This window comes from Podarcis vaucheri (assembly GCF_965113315.1).
Source record: "Podarcis vaucheri genome assembly, chromosome: 17".
Taxonomy (NCBI): domain Eukaryota; kingdom Metazoa; phylum Chordata; class Lepidosauria; order Squamata; family Lacertidae; genus Podarcis; species Podarcis vaucheri.
The window spans coordinates 39,542,088-39,569,341 of record NC_138755.1 but is presented as its reverse complement, the minus strand read 5'-3'; the positions used below and the strand labels follow the sequence as shown (position 1 = coordinate 39,569,341).

The 27,254-nt window shown below is 48.2% G+C and overlaps 2 protein-coding genes across 3 annotated transcripts in view; both read right to left on the bottom strand.

Moving 5' to 3' along the window:
• Positions 1-703: 703 nt before the first annotated feature.
• Positions 704-10,902, bottom strand: TPI1 (triosephosphate isomerase 1). The gene is made up of 7 exons (XM_082206152.1): positions 10,698-10,902; positions 5,249-5,372; positions 4,495-4,579; positions 4,235-4,367; positions 2,766-2,851; positions 2,517-2,604; positions 704-1,297 (listed from the first exon to the last, which is right to left on the bottom strand). The coding sequence occupies exons 1-7, from the start codon at positions 10,807-10,809 to the stop codon at positions 1,179-1,181; spliced, it is 747 nt and encodes a 248-aa protein (XP_082062278.1). The 5' UTR covers positions 10,810-10,902; the 3' UTR covers positions 704-1,178.
• A 5,459-nt stretch (positions 10,903-16,361) lies between these two features.
• Positions 16,362-27,254, bottom strand: part of USP5 (ubiquitin specific peptidase 5) — a 31,122-nt gene continuing 20,229 nt past the window's right edge. The window contains exons 14-20 of one of the 2 annotated variants that reach the window (XM_082206055.1): positions 23,293-23,381; positions 21,604-21,795; positions 19,366-19,509; positions 19,104-19,249; positions 18,799-18,952; positions 17,922-18,006; positions 16,362-16,983 (exon numbers count right to left, since the gene is read on the bottom strand). In XM_082206055.1, coding sequence (XP_082062181.1) covers positions 16,890-16,983; positions 17,922-18,006; positions 18,799-18,952; positions 19,104-19,249; positions 19,366-19,509; positions 21,604-21,795; positions 23,293-23,381 — 904 coding nt within the window. In that variant the 3' untranslated portion in view covers positions 16,362-16,889. The remainder of the gene's footprint in view (positions 16,984-17,921; positions 18,007-18,798; positions 18,953-19,103; positions 19,250-19,365; positions 19,510-21,603; positions 21,796-23,292; positions 23,382-27,254) is intronic. The other variant, XM_082206056.1, reaches the window with a different exon arrangement.

Below are 27,254 nucleotides of genomic sequence, written 5' to 3'. Positions count from 1 at the left end.
CCAGTGCTGAGGGCCTTCTGGTGGGTCCCTCATTGTGAGAAGTGAGGTTACAGGGAACCAGGCAGAGGGCCTTCTCGGTGGTGGCACCCGCCCTGTGGAACATCCTTCCGTCAGATGTCAAGGAAATAAACAACTACAGTGGTGCCCCGCAAGACGAAATTAATTCGTTCCGCAAGTTTTGTCGTCTAGCGAATTTTTCGTCTTGCGAATCACGAAATCCCATAGGAATGCATTGAAAATCAATTAATGCGTTCCTATGGTCAAAAAAAGTCCAAACAAAGCCAAATTTGGTACAACAACAGTTTATTAACTGCTCTTTAAAGTCACACATACTGTAAAGAGCAGTTCAAAAATTGAAGGGAAAATAAATTAACTTTATAAACAAAACATGTCTTTGTTTTTAGACAAAGGAAACAAAGTCGCGAGACGTTTTCGTCTTGCGAAGCAAGCCCATAGGGAAATTCGTCTTGCGAGGTACCACTGTATCTGACTTTTAGAAGACATCTGAAGGCAGCCCTGTTTAGGGAAGTTTTTAATGGCTGATGTTTTACTGTATTTTTTATATTCCATTGGGAGCCACCCAGAGTGGCTGGGAAAACCCAGCCAGATCGGTGGGGTGTAAATGATAATAATAAAAATAAGAATTAACAATAATTTATCTTGCAGGCGACACTGTAGTTGTGGCAACAGATTTCAGAGCCTCACGTTCGTTTCCCTTTATTTCTGTTCGTTGTTGGCTTAGGGGGTGGGACACAGTACGGGCGCACATCTTACACACAACACAAGCCACTGGGTAAAGACTCCGACTCGGCTGAAGCGAGAGGCAAGAGACCCCGTCCTCAGCAGCAAGGCAGCAAAACTAGACATTGATCAGAAAAAAACAGGCCTCTGTCTAGCTTACAGGGAGAAGAGCAAGGCAGGAAGGCCTGGCCCTCCAGCACAGGGGGGAAGTAAACAAAGGCCTGCTTGCACAAAAGATCCAGCTAACCGAGAATTGCCTTGGCAACCGTTGTGTTTAGCAGCAGTGTGGGACAATTAACAGCAAAGTATGGGAGCGGGGACTTGAAGGGGAGTTCGTGTGACCCAAGTGCAGAGGGTGGGTGCAGGTTTCTACAGTGCCGTGTCTTCCGCCCGCGATGAACTGCACCCCCCTCACTTCGAACGCCGAGCAGCAGCTTTCAGTGTTTTGCGTTGATGATGTCTACGAATTCAGGCTTGAGGGAAGCCCCGCCAACGAGGAAGCCGTCCACGTCATGCTGGGAGGCCAGCTCTTTGCAGGTGGGGCCGGTGACGGAACCTGCACAGGATTACAATCCCCATTTTTTTTTAATTTAAAAAATGCCCAAGGAGGGAGGACAAACCACACAGCAGATAAGGACCAAAAACACACACAATGTCTTTGGCTACATGGCTTTTCCAAGGCTAATTCTGCGACCTCCTCACAGTGCCTTTCAAAAGCAAAACTACTCTGGGAAAGATCATGTGGAGGGGTGGCAGGAGTCCTTAATCCTGTCCAGCTTTTCTGCTGTAATAAAATTGTGCGCGCACAAACACATATACCCACCTTGGAGCAATGTAGGCAGGTGGAGGGTTAATGCCCACCTCTTCTCCTTGCTTCTCTGCTCTGAATTGTCTCCTCTCAGAGCACACATGCTTTCAAAATTAGGTAGCACGATTACATGTACTAGCTAGGCTGACTATTGGATCAAACCACTGCAAACTGTTTGTGGAGGTTTCACCACAAGCAAGTAGCATATAAATGCTACTCCACCTTGCCTTTTAAGAAAACCCTTCTTCTAACCCGCATCCGCAGCGCCTCACAAGACACTTATCTGCAACTAAATTATGTCTTTCCAGATGAACTCTCTTCACATTTTCTTTTAAAGTTTCTATGCCTACCTTAATTAGTGTTGGCAGCAGGGTCAATCTGGTCATGAAACCGTGCTATCTAAAAACCACACAGAAAGCTTGCTGCTCGCCAACAGCTACATCGGGATGGCAATTTGAGGAGGCGGTTCCATAGGCCTGACCATCCCTCCCAAATTAAAACTGCCATTCTCCATGGCAAGCTGTGAGAAGATGGACGCAGCTTCTGCGCTTGAACTGCGGTTCCTTTAATTTTAATTGCCAGTGTTTCATTATTCAGTTCAAGGATTGTCCTTGGCAAATCCTTACCAAAAGCCTACAAAGGAGCTCAGCGCTTAAGACATTTTCCTTTCTCCAGTACGAACCATCTCTTAGAAAAGGGAAGTGAATTTGGGAAACACTTTCCTCCCTACCCACATCCATATCTGCTGAGGAGCCAAAGTTTTTTTTAGTTCTTGTGGCCTGAACTGGCCCTACTACAGGCCTGCGCAGCTAAGGAACTAAGGAACGCACAAATTAAGCTTTGTGCCCCTTTGAGATTCTGTTTGACAGGCGCACACCTGAAACAGGATGTTTGCTGTGCGATCAATAGGGGGAAAGGGCAAACTCTTGCCACACTTGCTTTGCAAACTGGGGAGGGCTCCGTTTACCTCCGTAGATGATCCGAGTCGACTGTGCAACCGCATCGGACACGTGACTCTTCAGCCAGCCCCTCAGCTTCTCGTGAACCTCCTGAGCCTAACAAAAGGCAAGAATCGTGTTACTCACAGCAAGCTAAAGGCCATCGGTCCAGAGTCTCAGAGTGGGGCTCAGGGATATCCCCCATCCTCTGATGCCAAGACCACCTCCAAAAGGGAAACAAGATTTGGGAACACGGTTCTTGCTAAGCACATCCGTACCTGTTGAGGAGTTGCAGTTTTACCAGTCCCAATGGCCCAAACTGGCTCATAGGCAAGAACCACTTTGCTCCAGTCCTTCACGTTATCTGGGGACAAGAGAGGGGGACAGTGAGCATTGGGGGGGGGTTGGGGGGGAGGTAGTCAGGCACAAGTTGACCTATTGGGAAGAGCATGTATAGTTAGATGGCAGTTGCGGGGTGGGGAGCACAAAGATTAGACATCTCAAAATTTCCCATCAAGTTATGAGGGTAGAACTCCAGAATTGTAGAGTTGGAAGGGGTACCGAGGGTCATCTAGCCCAACCCCTTGCAATGCACCAATATTTTGCACAGCGTGACACTCGAACCCACGACCTGAGATTAAAAGTCTCATGCTCTGCTGACCGAGAGGGATTCGAAATAAAGCTGGAAGCCTCCATGAGCAGAGCAGATTCCCAGCTGGAGACCTTCGGCTTCAGTGCATGCGGGGGGGGGGGGAGCAAACGAGGCCTGAATGTGCACCCCTCCCCTCCCCCCAAAAAACCATGATACGGAGCACAGGAGGACAAATGCCTGCATAGGGCTCAGGTTTTGGAGTAATGTATCCAGAAGCCAAAGTGATGAGAGAAAACCTGGGTCACTTAAAAGTTAGTGCTATCCAGAACTTTGAGGAGCTCTGAGCACGCATTTACTGTAAGCAAGTTGTGCTTCCTTTTTCTGGTTATTTGGCTCTAACTTTTGCTAAATACAGACAACTGAACAAGCTTTGTTGCACTGCATTCTTCATTAAATTACCGTATTTTTAGCTCCATAGGACGCACTTTCCCCCTTTTAAAAACTAAGGGGAAAAGTCTGTGCATCCTATGGAGCAAATGCAGGGGGGGAGGCAGGCAGGAAAAGCCCCCAAGGGCCGCACACAAGCTTTGTGCAGCTCTTGCGGGCTTTTCCCCAGGAGGGAGAAGGGACCGCCGCTCCCCGACCTGTTCTGGGGCTGGGGTCCCAGCCCCGCGGCTAAAGAGGAAGCCAATACAGCCAGCGGGATGGATCCTGCTCGCTGTCTTGGCTTCTTTGCTCTTTGGGGCGGGGGGGGGACCAGGCTTCCCCTGACAGCCCCAGAAGCTCTGGGAGAAGCTCTTTGGGGCTGGGGGTGGAAATAAGACTTTTTTTCTTGATTCCCCCCCCAAAAAAAAACTAGGTGTGTCTTGTGGTTTGGTGCATCCTATAAAGCGAAAAATACGGTACCTTTCCATTGATATATAATTTTATGGTATTACTAAAATAATATAAAACGGTATTATGAGCCATCAAACCTCAAAAAAAACGCTTTCCCCAAAAGGTTTCCACAATTTTGGCCACTAGTGTACATGGCATTTCCTGCCTACTGAATGATCTATTACCAAACCTTTTGCCCCATTATTTCAAATGAAAGCATTTCCCTCCCCTCACCTGAAACCCAAGGAAACTTCTGCACATTCCCCAGTCCCCTCTTACCAGCAATAGCCTTGGTCTGCTCAAATACCACTTTCTCGGTGATGCCAGCCTCTCGCTCGTCCAGCTTTTCCCCAATGCAGGCGATGACGCCCAGACCCTCAGCCAAGGCGTGCGCCACCTTCTGCCCAATGAGCTGGAAAAGGGGGAGGAGGACAGCTTCAGAGTCCCATACAAACTCTACCATCTCCACACACCTCCTTGCTGCAAGTGATTCCCAGCCCAGCGATGGCGGAGGGAAAGAAATCTACTAGATCACCCACCTCATCAGACTCGCCAAAGACATGCCTCCTCTCAGAGTGTCCCAAAATCACCCAGGTGACGCCAACATCCTTTATCATGGCTGGGCTGAAACAGAAGGAAATAATAATAATAATAATAATAATAATAATAATAATAATAATAATAATTTTATTTATACCCCGCCCTTCCCGGTTCAAAAACTGGGCTCAGGGCAGCTAACAACAAATTTAAAACACTTAATTATAAAAGCAGCATAAAATACGGTATAAAAACATGAATAACAATAAAAATCAAAAATCAATCAGATAATCCTCAGGGCTAGCTGGCTGAATTGGTCCTACTTGGGCCAGCGAGGAGGCCAGGGGAGAATTTGCTGTGGGGTCTCAGAGCAGGTGATCTTCATAAAAAGGGGAGGGGGAGGGAAGAGAAGGGAAATAAAAGATCAGGCTGAATTCAAACTAAAGGCCAGGCAGAATAGCTCTGTCTTACAGGCCTGACGGAAGGAGGTTAAATCCTGAAGGGCCCTAGTCTCATGGGACAGAGCATTCCACCAGGTTGGAGCCATCGCTAAAAAGGCCCTGGTGGAGGATAGTCTGACTTCCTTAGAGCCCTGGACCTCTAAACTATGGTTAGGGCAGACCAGGAAAGAAATCACACCATCTGTTCTGCCACGGGGTGCAAACCAAATGCTTATTTACTTTTTAAAAATTACACTTCGCTAAAGGAATGTCGGTTCTTTGTGGCCCCCAGCCCCCAGAGTCCCAGCAGACTAACCTGATCTCTCCTGTGAAAGCTCCCTTAGGCACCTTGTAACAATTCTGGGCGGCCACACCGATCTTGGCATCGAGCTTTTGGCGGGCAAAGTCGAGGTAGATGGAGGGGGCACCACAAACGACCTCTGGGGACGAGAGGGAGAAAAGCGTCTAGGATGAAGCAGGCGCCCCACAGAGTCTCTCGGCTGCAGACTGTTCCCACCCCAAGGCCAACTCACTCTTCAGGTGCTGGACACAAGACACTTGTGGGTCAACTATGCTGGTCGTGCCATGAGGTTCAGAGGGTAACCGTGGGTAAATAAACCTTCCCTTCCACCACCAATCTCCCCTTCCCCAGTGTTAGAAACTCAGATATACAGTCATACCTCGGGTTGAATGTGCTTCAGGCTGAGCGCTTTTGGGTTGCCACAGAACAACGCCATTTTGAGCGTCTGCGCATGCACAGGTGGTGAAACCCGGAAGTAATGGAGCGCATTACTTCCGGGTTTCGACGCTCGTGCATACGCTCAAAATGACATCATGCGCATGTGCGGAAATGGCAAAACGCGACCCACGCACACACAGATGTGTCTTATGTTCTATTCAGGATGTGAACGGGGCTCCGGAATGGATCCCGTTCACATCCCGAGGTACCACTGTATATAAGCTAGCAGCAAATGGTTCCTTAAAACCAAGGTTGCAGTTGCCAAAACAGAATGTCTACTCTAGTTGATATTTGGCGCAAGACAACTCTAAAGTCTTGCTTTTCAAAGGAAGGACTGACTGCGATTGATTCTCTGTTAAACGTCTGGCTAGTTCAGATGACAATTGTGAGCTAGGTTAAGAACTTCAAAGAAGAAGAGTCACTTGATCGAGGACAGTCCACATGTATATCGGCCTATTCCAAACTCTTTTTCTTAATCGTGACTGCTCCTGCCCAGGCTGCACAGGAAAAGCAAATTGGCTCGAGAAATTCATTCTATGCAGATAAAATATAACTGATGCCACCACTACAGGATGGGGTACACGTGTGTGGAAGCAGTCCAGATCCAAGGATCCCCAGGGTCGCGCCACCAGATGGTGGAGGTGTCAGGCGTCATCCTGGCACCCAGACATCTTCACTTGGTCACAGCAAGTGGTTGAAAGTCAGATGCAAAATGTGCCTGGCCAATTTCAAACCAGAGTGGATAAAAATCAATGATTAAAAAAATAAAAATAAAAATTGTATTTTCAGAAAATTTAAATCGGATTTTTTAAATAAAATGCTTTTGGAGAAAAAATACTTCTAAAGATAGTTTTCTATTTAAGCTACATTATACTCCAAAAGCTATTCATCAGGAAATAAGGATTTGTTAAGTTTTTCACGTGTGCTAAAACTCAGTCTGTGGTTTTTTTAAAATTGTTTAACCACCTCAGTTAACAAAAAATGGATACATATGCTATAATGTTATTGTTTTAGTTAAACAAATTGTTTAAATTGTTATTAAGGAAATGATTGTTTTTCTCCTTCCAATAAAACATAGCAGAAAAGTTGTCCAAATATAAACAGTTAGCTGATTAAACCTCACAATTATCTGTCTGTGTATTTCTAATAGTATAACCAAATCAGTAATTTTTGATACAACTGTAAAAAACTACTCTGAAGATTTATTATTCCAAAAAATGAAACCTTCATCTGGTTGTAAATATTAAGATTATACCAGCAAGAATGAGTCTTGTTGCCTAAATGGTGATTTAAATTGGTTTGATTTAAATCAAATCCACCCTGTTTCAAACACTGTGGCCCTCTCTCTTGATGGCGCCACAGCACTATGCACAATCCCCACAGCACACTGATGGCCATTATTAAGTGTGCTGCTTGCACATCTCACATTCAGTCTGACTTCCCCCTTTCACGATCAATTGTGAATGCACCTCAGAATTCAGCACTCCAAGAGTTAACAGGGAGAACACAATCAAAAGTGATTTTATTGTCTTCAAAAGGCATTTATCATACCTGGTAGCATTTGAACAATAGTCTAATTTGGAGGGTTAAAGCTATCAGTTCTAAAAGCAGACCTGAAAACACACTAGAGTGTAGGACAATTGGTCTGTGGAAAGTGGGGGGGGGGGGAGAGAGAAAGAATTTGGCTGAAATGAGGTGAAAGGGGAGATTTGGCTGAAGGTGTTAAGGTGGCACCTGAAGGAAAATGATTGTGACAAGGGCAAATTTTTTTTTAAAAAGAGAAGGGGAAGCTGGAATGGCATTTGCATGGTGATTTTGTGGAGCCTGGGGAAAGGTTTAATGTGAGAATCAGAATAGGCAATTGCAAGACTTGGGTGGGGGGCACTGCTAGAGAAGTAAAAGTTCCATGGGGGGGTTGCATTTGGGGGTGAGGAAACTGAAGAGAAAACAAGTGCACAGCAAGGGGAAGAAAGAGCATAGGTTTCCCTAGAAATGGGACGCGGGTGGCGCTGTGGGTTAGCCTAGGACTTGCCGATCAGAAGGTCGGCGGTTCGAATCCCCATGACAGGGTGAGCTCCCATTGCTCGGTCCCTGCTCCTGCCAACCTAGCAGTTCGAAAGCACGTCAAAGTGCAAGTAGATAAATAGGTACCGCTCCTGTGGGAAGGGGTAGAACACTTGCAAGTTAAAAAAGATCTTACTGGGGTGGGAAAAGCCTTTTTTCTGCACAGGATCCTGGGTATTCACTGCTGGTCAAAACAGGTAGCAAAATAGGACTAGACAGACAAGTAGCCTGACTCAGGACAAAGCAGTCTCATATGTTCATAGACATATAAGAGGTTATAAAGATGGAGGGAAACCTAATAAGTGTGTGGGGTGGAGCTGTGGGCGCTGCAAAGGTCAGAAACCTGAAAGCTGACTCCATGGGGTAAAGGGCAAACTTATTCCCTATAACCAATAATCTTAAGCACTGCTACACTATTTCTTGAGAAAGGGGGCTTTTGGGGTGCGGGCAGCCTAGCGTTTACCTAGCAACATAATCCTGGATGTTTTTACAAGCTGTTCTGTGGCTAGAAGCCTTGCTTAGCCAGCTGGCAAATAACGGGTAAGAGAAAGCAACAACCAGATAGCTCAGTTTGTTGGAGCGCGACGCTGATAACACCAAGGTTGCAGGTTTGATCCCCGTGTGGGGCAGTTGCATATTCCTGCATTGCAGGGGGGTGGACTAGATGATACTCCGGGTCCCATCCAGCTCTACAATTCCACGATGCAGTCTGCATGGGGGACACTGCAGTGGCATCTCCAACAGAGGGAGGTAAGAAGAAGAGGAGGAGTTTGGATTTGATATCCCGCTTTAGCACTACCCTAAGGAGTCTCAAAGCGGCTAACACTCTCCTTTCCCTTCCTCCCCCACAACAAACACTCTGTGAGGTGAGTGGGGCTGAGAGACTTCAGAGAAGTGTGACTAGCCCAAGGTCACCCAGCAGCTGCAGGTGGAGGAGCGGAGATGCGAACCCGGTTCCCCAGATTACGAGACTACTGCTCTTAACCACTACACCACACTGGCTCTCAGATCTGCTCAAATCCTGAGGAGGCCGTATAATATGGAGGAGACAGAATATCTGGGGCAACTGAGTAGATCAACCTCTCCCCATATAGTTCATCTGGAGGCCCATTTCCTGACCTTTAGCAAGCTGCAGGGATAGAGTTTCCCAACTCCAAGTACAGTAGCTGGTATTTTTAGGCAGCTGCGCCGCCACCTATATTTAGGAACCCTCTCCTCCAGACCCTTTGACATTTCTTCAGGATGCCCCCACCTTGCCCTTTTCTAACCTGAGAGGGACAGCGAAAAGGATCTGCCGGCCAAATTTTGGTCCAGGCATCCCCTTTGCCCCCATCGCTGGCGAGCGAGGAGTCCATGCTACAGGCAGAGTCTCCCGCTGGCACAACCATGCCAACCAAAAGCAAGAGAGGCAGACGGGCTGGCTAGCCTCACTGCCGGAGAACTGGGCATTGCGCCAGCCCCATTCAGACAAAGAATTCTGCAGCAGACCAGGCCTCAACTGCATCCCCTGTGAGGACTGGTCAGATTATTTCCCGGCTTCTCATCCACTGCAAGCCACCAGTTAAATGTCGGGTGGGTGGTCATGAACACAGCACCCAAAGCACTCTGTGCCACGTGACTAGTAGGCAGGCTCTCTCTGAACACATGGATTTCCGTAGACTGGGCAGAGCTGTGACTAATAGTGGGCCTAGTCGCCCTTTTACAATAGACTGTAGGGAGAGAAGAAGCTCCTTCAAGGGCATTCTAAGATTTTTAACCTTTCATTTTTCTCAAAAAGAGGTCATTAAGAGAAGGCAGAAATGTGCAGGCAGTGCTTTTCACAACTGCTCTGCAAGGAGTAAATCTGCTCCTCTCACAACTATCCGTACAAAATCGCCAGCACTTGACCCGTTTACTAGTAATATAAAATCTACTTGTATTTTAATCCTCTTTGCATTGAAACAATTAACTTCGCTCTAAGCTTGTGCTTAGGCCTCCGCTGTTCTATGCTGGCATCCCTGGAAAACCCATCCATGACTCCATTAATTTCAACAGCTCTACTCTGAATCAGACTTAAGTTGAACAGCACCCTCGGAACTGCCCGCCACAGTATTTCTTCGGCCTTTTGAAGCTGCCGACACGTTCCGCCCGCGGATTTTTCTTTCTTTCTTTTATAGTACAATAGTGCAGTATTTCCCGGCGAGGAAATAATGTAGCAAGAAAAGCCTCTTTTCTCTGCGCGGCCGGAAAGATGTTAAACAGAGAAGCAGTAAAAAAGAAAGTATGTAGCAAGTTTCCTTTCCGGGGCCCAGAGGTTTCTTCGGCTCCCTTCCTCCTGGCAAGAGAAGGAGAGAGAGAGAAGGAAGGCAGCTCGCCTGCCGGGAGAGGCGGCCCTGGAGTACGTGCGGGCGAGCACGCGGCGGGGGCGAGGGAGGGACCCAGGCATCCGGGCGCCTCCCCCGCCCTTTCCCGAGCCCCTAGGAAAGGCACCGCTGCAGCCAGGAAGGGGGTGGATGGAGCGGGCCAGGGAAACCGGCCGGCCTCCTTCACCGGCTCCCCTTTCTCAGGCTCCATCCCATTAGAGGCCGCTGCGGATAAGCCTTAAGCGCGTTAATCGCAGACTCCTGGAGCTGGAAGGGACCCCGCAGGGTCATCCAGACCAACCCCCGGCAACCGCAGGCATCTCGACATGGCTTCTCCCCCTGCGCCGATTCATCGGTGTGAATTGTCCTTTGCGCTCCCCTATGGCGAAGGGGGCGCAGGAGGGGAGACGGGCAGGGCTCGGCGGGGCGTGCGCCCCCGGACGGTTCCCGATCCTAAACGTGGCACCCGGTGGCCCCGCTTGCCTCCTGCCAGCGCCTCCGGGGAGCCTGCAGAGCCGGGCGCGGGGGCTTGCCCTCCCCTAAGGCGAAGCGCGCGCACGATCGCGCCCCTTGGGGGCTTCCCCTTCGCCCCCCCCCCACCCGGGCACCCCCCGGCTCACCGGTGTCTGCGGGGACCTTGGCGCCATTGAGAGTCTGGATGAGCTCCCCGAGGCTCTTCTTGTCGCCATTCATCTTCCAGTTCCCGCCGACGAAGAATTTCCTGGGCGACATGGCGACGGTGGTGGTTGGTGCCCCGGGGCCGCCCGCCTAGAGGGATGCGAAGGAGAACTGCGAAGGTCAGAGCGCGCAGCGGCGGCGCAGCCGTTTCCCCGGCCTCTTTATAGGGGCGCGAGGGGGGCCCGCCCACTGGCCCCCGTGACGTCACGCGGGCCCCGCCTCCCACCCGCCTCCCTTTGATGTTCCGAAAGAACCCGCGAGCGAGCGCGGAGAGGAGGCGCGTGCGCGCTGGATGGCTGGCTGGCTGGCATAATTTCTTTGCCGGCGGTGATGTAAGAAGCAGAGAGGCTTATCAAATGCACTTCACGTTTCTAAAAGTGCCTCTGTGTCTTCTGCAATCAGGGGTGCCAAACTGAATAAAGTATGAAAGGGGGGGGGGTGCAGGGAAGACTTGCCAAACACAACAGCTTTTGAATGGCAATGCCCATTAACTTGGATCCCTGACCATTAGGTCCAGTCGTGGCCGACTCTGGGGTTGCGGCGCTCATCTCGCTTTATTGGCCAAGGGAGCCGGGGTACAGCTTCCGGGTCATGTGGCCAGCAGGAGTAAGCCGCTTCTGGCGAACCAGAGCAGCGCACGGAAACACCGTTTACCTTCCCACCGGAGTGGTACCTATTTATCTACTTGCACTTTGACATGCTTTCAAACTGCTAGGTTGGCAGGAGCAGGGACCGAGGAACGGGAGCTCACCCCGATCATGGGGATTCGAACTGCCAACCTTCTGATCGGCAAGCCCTAGGCTCTGCGGTTTACACCACAGCACCACCCGTGTCCCTCCATTAACTTGAGGGGGGAGCAATAGGTGTAGCCAGAATTTTTGTCAGGAGGGCAGACTTTATGTTGGAGGGGAAGAACTGCAGTTAAGTATTTTTATTGATGGGGGGCAGCTGCCCTTCCCTGCCCCCCTTGGCTACACCCATGGAGGGCAGTCCCCTCAAATATTTTATTGGGGAGGGGAGAGCAAAGAGACCTCAGGCCCTAGGAAAGGGCTCTGCAACCCGCGGCTCCGGAGCCACATGTGGCTCTTTTACACCTTTGCCGCGGCTCCGGGGCAGATACTAGCGAGAGGAGGAGGCGCATTGTGCACCCCAACACTCCCCACTGTGGCGGGCGCTGTATTGGCTGTGACATCGCATGCGGGCGGTGCGTGCGTTAGTCACGCACCGTCCTGACGTCACCTTCCCGCCCGCCTGCTACATCGTAAGGGGCATGTATGCTGGTCACTGCATTGAAATGGGGCATGTACGCTGGTCACTGTTTTGAAGGGGAGTGAAGAACACACACACACAAAAAGGTAACTTGTTAACGTTTATTTCTATGAGGAGGTGTAATTCTGAGGGGTCAAACAAAGAAATAATAAAAAAGTGACAAAAAAGTTATTTTTATAATGACGAGTTTTGCGGCTCCCAGGTTTTTTTTCTTCGGAAACGGGTCCAAGTGGCTCTTTTGTCTTAAAGGTTGCAGACCCCTGCCCTAGGAGTTGGCTCCTGTGTCTCTAATATTTACAATGAAACCACATCTCCATGAACGATTGGAAGTTGCAGTCTCAAGAAACAATGGAGTGTGCCTCCGAGGGTGAAGTCAAACCGCTGGAGAATCACAGTGCCCTACTGTGGCTGCAAAGAGCCATAACTCATAACTGCTGCCTCCTGCATTGCTTTTGCTGTGTTAATGGCACCAAAGTGACCTTCCTGGGACACAAGCCTGGGCAGTGTGGGTGGAGGTCCTGGGCTGGCCAGAAGACAAGACCCCCCTCTCAGCCTCACTGATGGGGTCCAAAGGGAAGTTGAGCAATATGTTTGGCATCATCTCTGGATTTGTGTAGGGTTTACTCCTTAGCCGTTTCTCCTCCCAAATATATCTCACAAGGGAACAGGTGTTTAGGATCAGAGTTTTCCTTCTCCTAGGTGGGCTACCTTCCCAGGTAGACGAACCCCACTTGACCATCACTTCCCTTTACAGTATGTGCAGAAACTGCCTTCTTGACCATTGGACCCACCATTGGTCTGGTCTGCTCAATCTTCCAGTCTGTCTTTGCATGCAGAATAAGGTTTGAGACCCATCAGTTCCCCTCACCTGGTTTAGCCAGCCATTCAAAGGTGTGGCCACTGTCACATGCTGACACCTTCTAAGAGCCACAGGTGAGAGCTGAGTGCAGGGATGCACTGGTTTAAAAAGAAGTTAGCTGAAGCTGATCTGAATTATGTTTGGAATGGTGGCAGTAGCTCAGTGGTAAAAATACATGCTTTCCTTGCTTTAATATAATGTCCCAGGTCCAAATTCCAGGTAGGCCTCTCTCTGTCTCTCTCCCAGCCAGTGGCGTAGTGTGGGTTGTCAGCACCCGGGGCACGGCAAGTAATTTGCGCCCCCTAACCCGTGGATTTTAGCAGGGGGCAGAGAGCTGTGAGTGCGAGCGTTGCACCTTGTGCGGCCGGGCCCCCCTGCACCCCCCACGCTATGCCACTGCTCCCAGCAGAGCTGTTATCAGTCAGTGGGCATTACTCAGCCAGGTGTACCAACAGTCTGACTTCACAGGTAAGGTGTGGTTCTGGAAAGGAGCCAGGATGGACCAGGAGTTGTGTAATTCTGCAGAATACCTCCCTCCCCCTGCTTCTCTTTTAGTTTAACAAAACATTTTCTTTTTCTAAGCAGCTCTGCAAGCAACATGTGTAATTGAAATGCGCAGACGAGTTCTGTTATTTGTTTAAAATATGCACTTACAGCAGCCTACGAAAGCCTGATCTGCATTAATTGGTAAGTTAAAGGTAAAGGGGCCCCTGACCATTAGGTCCAGTCGTGACGCGGTGCTCATCTCGCTTTATTGGCCGAGGGAGCCAGCGTACAGCTTCCGGGTCATGTGGCCAGCATGACTAAGCCACTTCTGGCGAACCAGAGCAGCGCATGGAAACATCGTTTACCTTCCCGCCGGAGCGGTACCTATTTATCTACTTGCACTTTGACGTGCTTTTGAGCTGCTAGGTTGGCAGGAGCTGGGACCGAGCAACGGGAGCTCACCCCGTCACGGGGATTTGAACCGCCGACCTTCTGATCGGCAAGTCCTAGGCTCTGTGGTTTAACTCATAGCGCCACCTGCATCCCTGATTGGTAAGTTAGTAAGGGTTTATTTTAATGTTCACCTTTGCCAATGCCCCTTTTCCTCAACCCCAGCTTTCTGTAATTTGCCCCTTCTTCTGTACTGCTAAGATAATGCCCAGCAGCACAACGTGTTGTTTTAATGTCTTACATAAAACAGTGGCTTCTAGAAGGCTCTCTTCCCGTGTGTGGCAATTTGTGGAACAGGGCCCAGCACATCAACTGTTTCATACTTTGATCTCAGCTCAGGGCAGCCTTGAAAAAGAAAAACCTGGAATAAAAAGAGCAGCTTTCACCCACCTGCTCAACCTGTGGAACACAATAAAGACCCACTTGTCCTGTCATGAAAACATTCCATACAGCCTGCAATTCTAGCTACACAATTTCCACAAGGAAAACCTTTCCAGATCAGATCAGCACTCTCCCCAAATATCCCCATCACCAACATAAACATGGGAAAATGCCTGGTGTTGCATAATAGGGCCCGTTCTACCAATGAGTTGGCAAATACCTTGACATTTAGAAAGGGAGTCAGGTTTCACAGTTAAAGTAGTTTGGTGATCAGCCCACACTATTTCTCTGTAAGTCTGAGTAGCTTTAGAAGCATAGTAAAGAAGGTCAGTTGCGGGAGAGCACATTTCTAGGGCTTAGGTCTGTGCGCATCTGACAATGCATTTGCAATGCCTGCTGAAACCTCAGAAGGTTATCTGACTGCATGAATTTCCAGTGATTGGAAAGTGTTCTCACTCCTGCATAGCTCACCACCCCTGGTTTTGCAGGGCCAAGGCAGAAGAGATGGTGCAGAACAGCATAGAAGTTGGGGAAACTAAAAAGAATGGAAAAAATGTGCTGTGTTTGCATAATTGCAGCTTTTTCTGGAATTGAGTTTCGATTGCATTGGTGCAGAATTTCATTTAGCAGAGAATAAACATTTAGAAAATTCATGTGGCATTAGCTCCTGCATTTATCTGCTCTATAGGGAGGAATCTATTTTGTTTTATGCATGGGGCCTATTTATAATCACAATACAACATTTATTATATAAGTAAAGGGAAAGCCTCCCCAACTGCAACCCCCGTTTTGCTAGTCAGACACCTGAAATTTAGTACAGTGGTACCTCGGGTTAAGTACTTAATTCATTCCGGAGGTCCGTACTTAACCTGAAGCACCACTTTAGCTAATGGGGCCTCCCGCTGCTGCCGTGCTGCTGCTGAGCGATTTCTGTTCTCATCCTGAAGTAAGTTCTTAATCCAAGGTACTATTTCTGGGTTAGCGGAGTCTGTAACCTGAAGTGTATGTAACCCGAGGTACCACTGTACTTAAAACTATTTAAGAGTAGGATGTCCTTTCAGACCTCCGCCTTTCACACTGAGAGAATAGCTGTCATAGTATGCCTGAACTAAAAGAACCAGCCAATGGGATGGCACAGGAAATACTATAGAGGAGGGCCTCTGTATGCCACTACAGAGACATGACCCCCACCCCACAGGGCAGTTTCTGCTCTGCAGCTGTATTGATCCACCAGCTCATACAACTCTATAGGGAACAAGGCCCTGGACACAAGTGATGAGCACTTTAGATACAAGGCCTGCATGACAGCAATAGATAGCAGAACCGTCACTTTGTCATTTTGTTACTCACTGCTGCTGAATACAGCGGGCATCTTTCTAACTTTTGACTGTGCCTAAAAGTAAAATTCAGTTCTGTAACACAAGCCCAAAATGAACAAGCATGACCAGGCAGAAGTCTCTCTCGCATAATACTCCTTTAGCGTAGCAGGCACTTTATGATTCTGTCCTGGCCCGCGTGAGGGACGCAGAGGCCAGGCGTAACAAATGCAGAAGGCACAGAAAGCCATATGAGCAGGATACCAACCCTGTGGACAAATCTGACTCCAAATTTGGAGGACTCCAGGTTGCTTTCACTCTTATGAATTAATTGAATAGCTCACGGAGCAAGCAGAAAAACAAGGCAAAGCTACTAGAAAATGGGAGTAGATTTTGGTGAGTTTTTCCTAGAAGTAGAAGACATGCTCATCTCCATTAATACCCCCTCCAAAAGAAAAAAAGATGTACTGTATTTTTCGCTCTATAAGACGCACCAGACCACAAGACACACCTAGTTTTTGGAGGAGGAAAACAAGAAAAAAAAGATTCTGAATCTCAGAAGCCAGAACAGCAAAAGGGATCACTGCACAGTGAAAGCAGCAATCCCTCTTGCTGTTCTGGCTTCTGGGATAGCTGCACAGCCTGCATTCGCTCCATAAGACGCGCACACATTTCCCCTTACTTTTTAGGAGAGAAAAAGTGAGTCTTATAGAGCAAAAAATACAGAATTTTGTTACATCAGATCCAGTGCATAAGGCCTGTTCATGGACCGAAACGCCATTTGCTGTGACCAACCAACGCAGATCAGCCCATAATAAAAAATGAAGACTATGAACAAGACCCAATTGCTGGAAGGGGGGTACAAGGTTTTTATTTGATCCTTTGTGTTTTGGCATATAAGGGGCACATGAAGAACTGGTGCTAACTTTACGGCCCAGGTTTCCCCCAGCACAATTCCCGGGGGGGGGTGAGGGGGGGAAGCCGCCCTATATGGTACAGAAAGCCACACGTAACCCAAGTGCTCCCTCCTGTCCCCACCCCTTTCTAAATTGTCCAAGCGTGTTATAGTTACATCAAGAGGAAACATGTTGTGCACAGATGTCCCCTGGGTGCCTGGGTTCAGTGAGATATATATTCCCCCCCTTCCTGCTCTTACACAGAGGTTCAAACTCACCCCCACCCCCGCCCCCCCAGTGTCCAGAGGGGCAGCAAACTCCAGCTTCCTCCAGGAGGGATACTGCTCCTGGGGCCGCAGCAGTGGCACACAGACACATAGGGGTTGAGAGTTGGCCCTCTTCGTTGCATTCATCGCTGCCATTTCCCCTCCTCCTGCCATCGCCTGGCTCCTACTCCACATCTGGCAGGAGAGGGTCCTAGCTGGAGATTCGCTGGTAGAAGTAGATGTAGCCAAGATCCTTGGGAGGCTTTTCAGAGGCGCAGACTTTCTGGTCGTTGTAGATCACCCATCTGGAGTGGGGCGGGGAGAAGAGGGGTTTATTGAAATTATTTCTTTTCCTTTTATGAAAGGAAACCAAGTTTCTAGTCGTTATGGTGGCAAAGAATGCTTAGAAGTGAACAGATCGAATGCCTGCTTAAATCTCAGCAGCCAGAGAAGTGAGATAATAAGGTATTCAATGTAGCTATTACACCCCCCACTCCCAAATATAAGTGAAACAATGTATCAATAGGGGACAATTATTATTTCCCCCCTCTAAAATGCCACTTTGCGTAATGGGCATTACAGGCTTTGATTGCTTTGGGGCAGAATTTTGTTTAAAAAGCACACATAGCCCAGCATACGGGCTCTTTCAGTAGGCAAGCTGCCCTTCTGCAATGGCCGATCAAGGCAGTTACAGTGGTACCTTCCTTTGCGTACGTCTTGGATTACAAACACGTCAAACCCAGAAGTGCATGTCCCGGTTTGCAACCTTTTTTTTGGATTACAACCCATTATTTTTTGATTACGAACAAATTTTTTTTAGAGGCCCCATTGGCAAAAGTGTGCCTTGAGTTACAACCTGTTTTGGTTTACAAACGGACCTCCGGAACGGATTATGGTTGTAAACCAAGGTACCACTGTACAGGGCTTCTTCCTATCTACAAAATTCAAATACATATTTCACTGCAGACCAAGGGATTGTACTTGTGGCTTAGTGGTTTCCCTCTATGGGGCTTGACTGATTAAAACAAGTTGCCTACAGGGTAGCTTACATATGCACCGGGAGCAAAAATCTGCAAACTTGCTGAAAATTCATGTTTCTAACTTCTGCTTGGACTGCCTTGTTTAATTTTGAGGGTTAGATTGTAAGTAATACAAATCTAGTTGGCTGGCTGCCTTCAGAATCCTTCCTTGTTCACCCCGCCCCGCCCCAACTCTCCCAAAGGGTACTTTGTTTCCCCCTTACCTGCTATCCTTCTTGATGTGACAGACGTAATGGCCACACATAGTGGATGTGCCCATGTGGCTGATGAAGGCAAAAAGCCGGTATTCTGAAAGAGCGAAAGGAAGGAGTCAAGCATGCTTGCTACCCTCTCTGAATAGCTCTCCCTCAAACCGCCAGAGGATAGTAGAATTGTAGAACTGAAGAGCTGGAAGGGACCCCGAGGGTCATCTAGTCCAAACCTCTGCAAATGCAGGAATCAATGTAGGATCTGGTACATTATGAGACTGGATGAGCTGTCCTGAAGAACAGCCTCATTGACATGTACAGATGAGAGGCAGGCCATGGCATGTGCATTTGTGCGTGTGTGATAATCTGGAACGGCACCAAGTCTGTCTTCAAACACTCCCGTCCCCTTAAAGAAGGTGCCAGAGGACACAAGACTGGTTCAGATAAAGTCAATCGAAGAGCCTTTCTGGACCTCGCCAGTGCCCATCTAGTTGCCACCCATAACCACCCAGTTATTTCCAGGGAACAACGGCAATAACCCTTCCTGCATTGTTTGCTGGCTGGCATAAGGAATTCACAGGTACCTTCTCCGATATGGCTAGGAGCCTTTTATAGCCCCAGCCGCCATGACTTGTCCAATCCTGGTTTTAAAGCCACCTAAGACAGCAGCTATCACCATACCATATGGGAGCAAATTCTCCAGGTCAATTTGATGCCAAGCTTGGAGTGGGGTGGGGAGAAATAAATAAGGGCTTCAGGGCTTGGGATGAAGACTGATGGGTGAGGCACAGATCTAGGCAACCACAGTACGGACCACAATGTTCTAAAGCGCTAGGGTACCAAAACTACTCAACCCTCGAAAGTCAAAACTCCCCCAGGGCTGCAGACTCACTTCCAGATCCATCACGCACTTTTGGCCCTACAGGGACAGATTCAGATATGGATTCGGCCGCCGAACGCCCCTCCGAAATGTCCATGGCCGCTTCTGCGTCCAGGTCGTCAATATGGCTGAAGATCCAGTCCACAGCCCGCTCGAGGCTGTTATTCTGCGGAGGGGAGGATTGCAAACGGTCAAGCTAGGAGCCCACCCAATTCTCTCCCCCCCCCTGTCCCCAAAGGGTACAGCTCCAGGCGCAATGCTGCAGAGGAGAAGCAGAAGAGGAGGAACGTTCTGCTCATCTTTCACCCTCGACCCACCGTAGCTCTGAGCGCTTTCATGGCCTGATCCCGGGAAAAGCCCATGGAGACGATGGTGGCCACGCTGTCTTCTGATGGAGGGTCTGGATAAGCGATGGTGGAACCTGGTCCACTGGATCCAGGAAGAACCAGAGGATTTGCAAAATCTAGAGAAAAGAGGGAAAAGGTGGGAGCCATGGAGTTTCCCCGCCCAACATGTGCTAATCTCAGCAGGAGGAAAAGTTTAATGCCCTGAGAACAGGGACCCACATTGCTGACGTACCTGGATCATCCATGTGGGACATGACCCAGTTCATCGCCGCCTCAGCCCCACTGTTCCCAGTGTAATACACAGCTTTGCGGCAGGCGTCCGTCGGAAAGCCCATCTCCACCAGTTGAGTAATCACAGACTCATCCAACATAGGGGCTGCAATGGGAGGGGAAAGGGTTAGAGCTCCCCAGAAAGCACCACTTCTGGCCAAGCCTTTTGTGGGATCAGGCCCCAGCCTTCCACTCTGCAGGTTTTCTCTCTCGCACACACTATGCGCCTTCGCCAAGGCCATGCCTGTATCCAGCGGTCTGTGGAAATGGCCACTCTTGCACCGGCAACAAGCAATTGCTAGGAGAGGCATAACCACCTCCCCAGCTCTGCGCACATTTCTTAAAGAGGAGTCAAAGACAGACCCAGCCTGGGATGAGATGGCAAACAATGACCATGATTTACAACACCATGCTTCGTAATGAATACAATACTATTGTTGAACAATATGGGTTCATAATAACTAGGGGGACAATTCTATATGCATTGTGACGCCTCTCTTTTCTTCGTCTTCTTCCTTTTTGGTTGATGTGAGGTATCTCTCCCCCCCCACCCCCCAAATCAGTTTTTTTTTAAAAAGATAGACCAAGCCCTATTCCCATCCATACCTTCCTCACAGGGCTGTGCAACTGGTGGCTCACCAAACCCACATGCTGCCCAGAGGGGCTGGGGCGACCCAGTCAGATGGGTGACATATAAATAAGATTATTATTATTATTATTATTATTATTATTATTATTATTATATGGTAGCCTGCTAGCAAGCAGCTCCATCAGTCTTCTGTTCTCGTCGTTGCCAAAACTACATCATCCTGACAAAAGTATTTAAGGAACAGGAGATGGGGAACATCCTACTAGGTCGGTTTCGCCCTTGACATACTACAGTTTCTTTGAGATTTCACAAACCTGATCCTGAGAGCAGTCAGTGGAGACTTTGGTAGCTGCCCTACCCTCAGGTGGGAGATCAGGCAGACAATAGTGGAGCTTTTCGCCACTGACTTCTGAGAGAGCCAGAGGAATTCTGACGACTGGGAGGGTTGTCAAGCTGCTGGCAGGCTACACTTTCTAGCTGGTGGGCTGCGTTCAGTTTGGTGGGCCACAGCTGCACAGGTCTTCTCTAAAGGAAATGTACATGCTGCATGTGACGATGACAACGAGCAGAGGAGGTGCAAGTGCCCTTTGACAAGAAACTGACTTTGCCAAGGATCGCAGAGGGTTGTTTCTCTGGAATACCTCTTCTGAATGAGGCCTAAAGGTGCACTATGCCCCATCCGTTGCCATAACATTTCACTCTGCTAATTTCATGGTGGGATTCAAGGTCTCAGTTAAGGAAGGGCTCGGCAAGCTCCAGGGCACCACAGGTCTCATTAGATGGGGAAAAAGATGTGACAGGAGAAGACAGGTCTTAAACAGACGTGCCTCAGAGACAGGATTTGAGAGTGGTTGTTAGGATCCCCTACTCTCGAGTAGGACCCTGGCAGAGCCACATGCCTGACTGGCATGTTCTCTCCCTCCTGGTCGATCGTTTGGGAGCTTCAAAAGCTTTCTTCTGCCCGAACATCACAGCGACCGATGCCAACAGATGCCACACTTACAGATACGCAGAGTATTTCGCAGCTTGCGTAACAGAACTCAGTAGCTCAGCATTTTGGCTAATCTACTTTATTTACATAAACACACACACAGAGCACTGCAACATGGCTCCCTCTCTCTCTGGCATCAGACAGCAAAGAGAAAGAACAAAGGACAATAGTCCCACTTCACGGCACACAGTAACACAAACATCCTGTCTCCATCACTTCCCACTCTGTGGAATGAAAACATACAGAGTCATGTGATAGACAACAATCCCATGACTGCAGACACGGGAAATGAATCTTCAACAGTGATTGACTCAGGCTAAAAAAAGAAAAGAAAGGGGGGCGGGTGATTCTCTAGAAACACACCCTGTAAGATTCAGACTTTACAATTCCATCCCTGAAGCCCCCATGATTCAATAGTGGATCCTGAGATGTAGTGTAAGGTGGTGCAGAGTCAGGCAGCCAGCAATTCGACAGAAGAGCTGACAGGAAGAGAGACTGAGCAAGGAGAAGGAAAGGCACTGACATAGGTGACAGGACACAAGGAGAGAGAGGGAGGGGGGGTTGAGTGAGTGAGTGAGTGAGAGATTCAAGGAAGAGAGGAAAGGAGAAGAGTCACTAACATGTCGGAGAGGAGAAGTGAGGGGAGCAGAAGGAGTCGTCGTCCTCGTTGCCATAGAAACCCAGGCTACCTTTGGGCTCATCTGGCGTCACCAGCGGAGGCGCTATGTCAGGCATCTCCTCCTCCTCAGGCTGCAGTCCCGTCCCCTGGAGTGCAGAGATGTCCAGCTCATCTGGCATTTCGATGGAGACATCTGTCAACGCAAGCAGCACAATGGGGATCAGGTCAGGGATTGTGTCGAAGGTAAATTGGCTAAACAAAGGCTAGCTTAAAAAAATGAAAGAAAATGCCACAATCTATGGACGTGTTAACAGAACAAGGCCACCAATAAGGAGAGGCTCCGAAGAATAGATGTTGCGTAGTGGCAGAGACCATGAACCAGGAAGTCCACTGCCACAAACCTGTGTGAGTGTCTGGAGGCAGTTGGAGGATGGACGGCGACTAATAGATTGAGGCTGAATCCCAACAAGACAGAAGTACTGTTTTGGGGGGATGGGGAAGGCAGGTATGGAGTGCTCCCCTGTCCTGAATGGGGTACCTGTGCCCTTGAAGGAACAGATGCGCAGCCCGGGAGTCATTTTGGAATCACAGCTGTCCATGGAGGCGCAGGTCAATTCTGTGTCCAGGGCAGCTGTCTACCAGCTCCACCTGGTACGCAGGCTGAGACCCTACCTGCCCGCAGACTGTCTCGCCAGAGTGGTGCACACTCTAGTTTTCTCCCGCTTGGACTACTGCAATGTACTCTACGTGGGGCTACCTTTGAAGGTGACTCGGAAACTACAACTAATCCAGAATGCGGCAGCTAGACTGGCAACAGGGAGTGGCCGCCGAGATCATATAACACCGGTCATGAAAGACCTACATTGGCTCCCAGTACGTTTCCAAGCACAATTCAAAATGTTAGTGCTGACCTTTAAAGCCCTAAACGGGCTTGGCCCAGTATACCTGAAGGAGCGTCTCCACCTCCATAGTTCAGCCTGGAAACTGAGGTCCAGCTCCTAGGGCCTTCTGGTGGTTCCCTCACTGTGAGATGTGAGGTTACAGGGAACCAGGCAGAGGGCCTTCTCAGTAGTGGCGCCCGCCCTGTGGAACACCCTCCCATCAGATGTCAAGGAAATAAACAATTATCTGACTTTTAGAAGACATCTCAAGGCAACCCTGTTTAAGGAAGTTTTTAATGTTTGATGTTTTAACGTGTTGTTAATATTCTGTTGGGAGCCACCCAGAATAGCTGGGGAAACGCAGCCAGATAGGTGGGGTATAAAAAATAAATTTTTATTATTATACACCTACCAGGTAGCTTTAAGCAACCTATCATCCTGTGGTGCCCCCCCTTCATTCCCCCATACCTACAATTGCAGATAATAGTGGCCTACCTCACAAGGGTATTTTAAGGATTCCTGGAGAGCTGAACCACTTTGAACAGTCAGAAACACCATATATCTTTGGTAAGTATTTTCATTACACAAATCAACTAGGACAGAATATCTGGTGCAGCGACAGGAGTTGCCATGCTGGAACGATGAGGCGTCACTCCCAACCCAGGACAACCCGCGATTTCTCAACATTTTATTTATTTATTACATTTTAACACCACCTTTCATCCACAGATCTCAGGGTGGTTCACCGTATAAAAATACAAGATGAAAACACAAAATGTACAAAAAACCTTGAAGAATAGCCCTCTTACCGAGTTTTTTGGGCACCCAGTCTAGGCCAAAAGTGAACTTCTTGATCTGGATCACGAGATAATCTGGGAAGGATGCAAACCGGGTTGTCCTAAAAATGAGAGGAAGAGCTAGTGAAGCACCCCATTTCAAAAGTTAAGCAACACCCAACCAAGAGAGAAGGGAGACTCCTCAATATAGACTCTCACATGGAGCAGCAGTTGCAAGCTTACAGTTTCTTGGATTCTCGCAAGCTTCCCACTTTCTGCAGGGACCATGCACACAATTGCTTAACTTGCTTCTACTAAGGATGCACGTTGTTTCATACCAAACAAAACCAAAAAATGGAAGCCACCAGTCACAAGGCTAACAGAACAAACAAATGAGTTCCAAAGGGGCAACTGTACACTTTTGAGCTGAAGATGTCCAACAATGTGAAAGGTCTTCCTTCCACAGGTGGAAGGACAAAAAAAGACAGAGGTTTACCCTTTGCCTGTGCTGGTACTTTCTGAATTGGAGAAAGGTTTGTAAGTTTCTGTGCAAAATATAGCTGTAGCTTATCAGTTCCTTTAAAACTTTCAGTCCTATTCCATACACTTCGCTGGACTGATCATGTTATGCGGATGCCTGATTATCATCTTCCAAAGAAGCTACTCTATCCTGAACTTAAAAATGGAAAGTGTAATGCCGGTGCTCAACAAAAGAGGTTTAAAGACTCTCTCAAGGCAAATCTAAAAAAATGTATTATAAACACTGACAACTGGGAAACCCTGGCCTGTGAGCGCTCCAGTTGGAGAACAGCCTTTACCAAAGATATCATGGGCTTTGAAGACACTCAAACTCAGGATGCAAGGGAGAAACGTCCTAAGAGGAAGGCGTGCTTGGCAAATCCACACCGTGATCAATTCCCGCCCAGAAACCAATGTCCCCACTGTGGAAGGATGTGTGGATCCAGAATTGGCCTCCACAGTCACTTACGGACTCGTTGTTAAAACTGTGTTTATGGAAGACAATCTTACTCAGCTACGAGTGATCGCCAAAGAAGACGTTGTCCCACCCAGATCCCATTCCTCTGTGATATGGATTTGCAGATTGTAGCTAATCAGTCTCCTCCCTGTGCCTGGCATGTGCTTCTTTTACCTTTATTCATTCAAAGTTTGCTCAGAATCCAAGTGTGTTTTAGTGAGTGAGCAATTATGCACTGTGTGTGTGTGTGTGTGTGTGTGTGTGAGAGAGAGAGAGAGAGAGAGAGAGAGAGAGAGAGAGAGAGAGAGAAGGATGTTCTCTCTCTCATATACTGACTGAATCAGCCCATTCATTGTCACAAATTACAATGAATGGCAGATGGGCAGTTTCTGGTTGTAGACAAGGGAGACATGCTGGCAGAACATCAGGCCATGGCACTTGGCAGCCTCCCAAATGGAAGAACCCAGTAGTTTTCCCATCCACTAGCTAGCAAAACGAGGAGGAAATGGACTGAGGGAAAACAGGATGAAGCAGATATCCTTCGCAGGCAGCTGCACCTGTGTGATTGCAGCCACTTCTCTGGCTAAGGAGGCTATTGTTGCTCAGTCTTCTCCACCTCCCCAAATTATTCCCAGGTAGGGAATTTGCCAAGGGGATGGAGTTAACTTTGGATGCGAGGGATATCGAAATATGATTTGAGCTTTTCCCTCCCAGTCAGGAAACTGTGCAGGGCGCACCATTCTGGGTAATTACTTGACTAAGGCAAGGCAGTAAAGAGCCCCTCTCACTTTCCCAGCTGCCATAGCATCAGCCACAATCTGTGCACAAATTGAGATGGAGCAACAGCCCAAGTTTTTGTTTTCCCCACAAATCCTGTGGGCAGTGGGAGAACAGCAGACCCAACTCATGGAAGATCTGCAGGTGAGGGGAATATCTCCTATGTAAGATCTAGCCAGGGGTCAGCAAACATTTTCAGCCACTTTCAACATATTCACCACTGTCCATCAGACTACGGTATATTTTGGAGAGAGAAAAATGAACAAATTCCTATGCCCCACAAATAACCCAGAGATGCATTTTAAATAAAAGCACACATTCTACTCATGTAAAAACACGCTGATTCCCAGACCGTCCGCGGGCTGGATTTAGAAGGCGATTGGGCCGGATCCGGCCCCCGGGCCTTAGTTTGCCTACCCATGCAGGTAAGCTGTATACAGTGAAGGGGAATGTTACAAACCCATGGCACGTCATCCCTTGGTCACTGGTGCTGCAAGGGGAGGCAAATGGGCTCATGCCTTTTGTTTCCGATGATGAGAAACATGACTGGAAATTGTGTCACACAGGTTTCTAGCACCTAGGTCTCCCAGTTCAGCTCAAGGTCCCACTCTCTGGCTAACACCCCAGAGGACAGGATCACACTTCAAAATGACCTTGACAGATTAGAGAACTGGGCAAAAACAAACAAGATGAATTTTAACAGGGAGAAATGTAAAGTATTGCACTTGGGCAAAAAAAATGAGAGGCACAAATACAAGATGGGTGACACCTGGCTTGAGAGCAGTACATGTGAAAAGGATCTAGGAGTCTTGGTTGACCACAAACTTGACATGAGCCAACAGTGTGACGCGGCAGCTAAAAAAGCCAATGCAATTCTGGGCTGCATCAATAGGAGTATAGCATCTAGATCAAGGGAAGTAATAGTGCCACTGTATTCTGCTCTGGTCAGACCTCACCTGGAGTACTGTGTCCAGTTCTGGGCACCACAATTCAAGAAGGACACTGACAAACTGGAACGTGTCCAGAGGAGGGCAACCAAAATGGTCAAAGGCCTGGAAACGATGCCTTATGAGAAACGGCTAAGGGAGCTGGGCATGTTTAGCCTGGAGAAGAGGAGGTTAAGGGGTGATATGATAGCCATGTTCAAATATATAAAAGGATGTCACATAGAGGAGGGAGAAAGGTTGTTTTCTGCTGCTCCGGAGAAGCGGACACGGAGCAATGGATCCAAACTACAAGAAAGAAGATTCCACCTAAACATTAGGAAGAACTTCCTGACAGTAAGAGCTGTTCGACAGTGGAATTTGCTGCCAAGGAGTGTGGTGGAGTCTCCTACTTTGGAGGTCTTTAAGCAGAGGCTTGACAACCATATGTCAGGAGTGCTCTGATGGTGTTTCCTGCTTGGCAGGGGGTTGGACTCGATGGCCCTTGTGGTCTCTTCCAACTCTATGATTCTATGATTCTATGATTCTCTGGGCCTCATCAGCTCTGGTTCGGTGGTGCAGCTTTGTTTCTCAATATATTTTTTTAAAGATATTTATTAAAGTTTTACAAATTATATCAAACAAAACAATACACACAAACACAAACAAAAAAAGAACAAGTATAATTTCATAACCTTATCTTCTTAAAACATATTTCACTGACCTCCTCATACCTCCCCTTTCTGCATTCCCATTTCAAAAATTTAGTTCAGCAAATCCTCACCCTTAATTTTATCTAATTATCATCCTTACTTTCCTTTCACTTAATCTTTACAGCTGTTCTCCATTTGATTTTAAAAGCCACATTATTCTAAAATTCATAAATTTTACAATATTTCTTAAGGTAGTTCTTAAATTTCTTCCAATCTTCTTCCGCTGTCTCTTTTGTTTCTCAAATCTTATAATATGCATTGTTTGTCAAGGCCACTAATGCCTCCAGCCAGGACTTCAGACTGTGCCCAATGTCTGCCAACCAGGCCTGTCTGTGCAAGAGCCTGCTGTCTGCCCAGCTGGTGCTCCTCTGCCACACTTAGTGTTTTCCTACATGGGGAAAAGGGGTCCTGTTTTAGGAAAACTGTCTGAAATTTGGTAGGGTCCAGTTCCTTGGGAAGATCATTGAACGACACAAAAGCTTCACAGCAACAGGAAACAACTCCACAATGGCACTAATACACTCGCACCTTGGTTTTCAAACAGCTTAGTTCTCGAACGTTTTGCATACCGAATGCCGCAAACCCAGAAGTGAGTGTTCCAGTTTG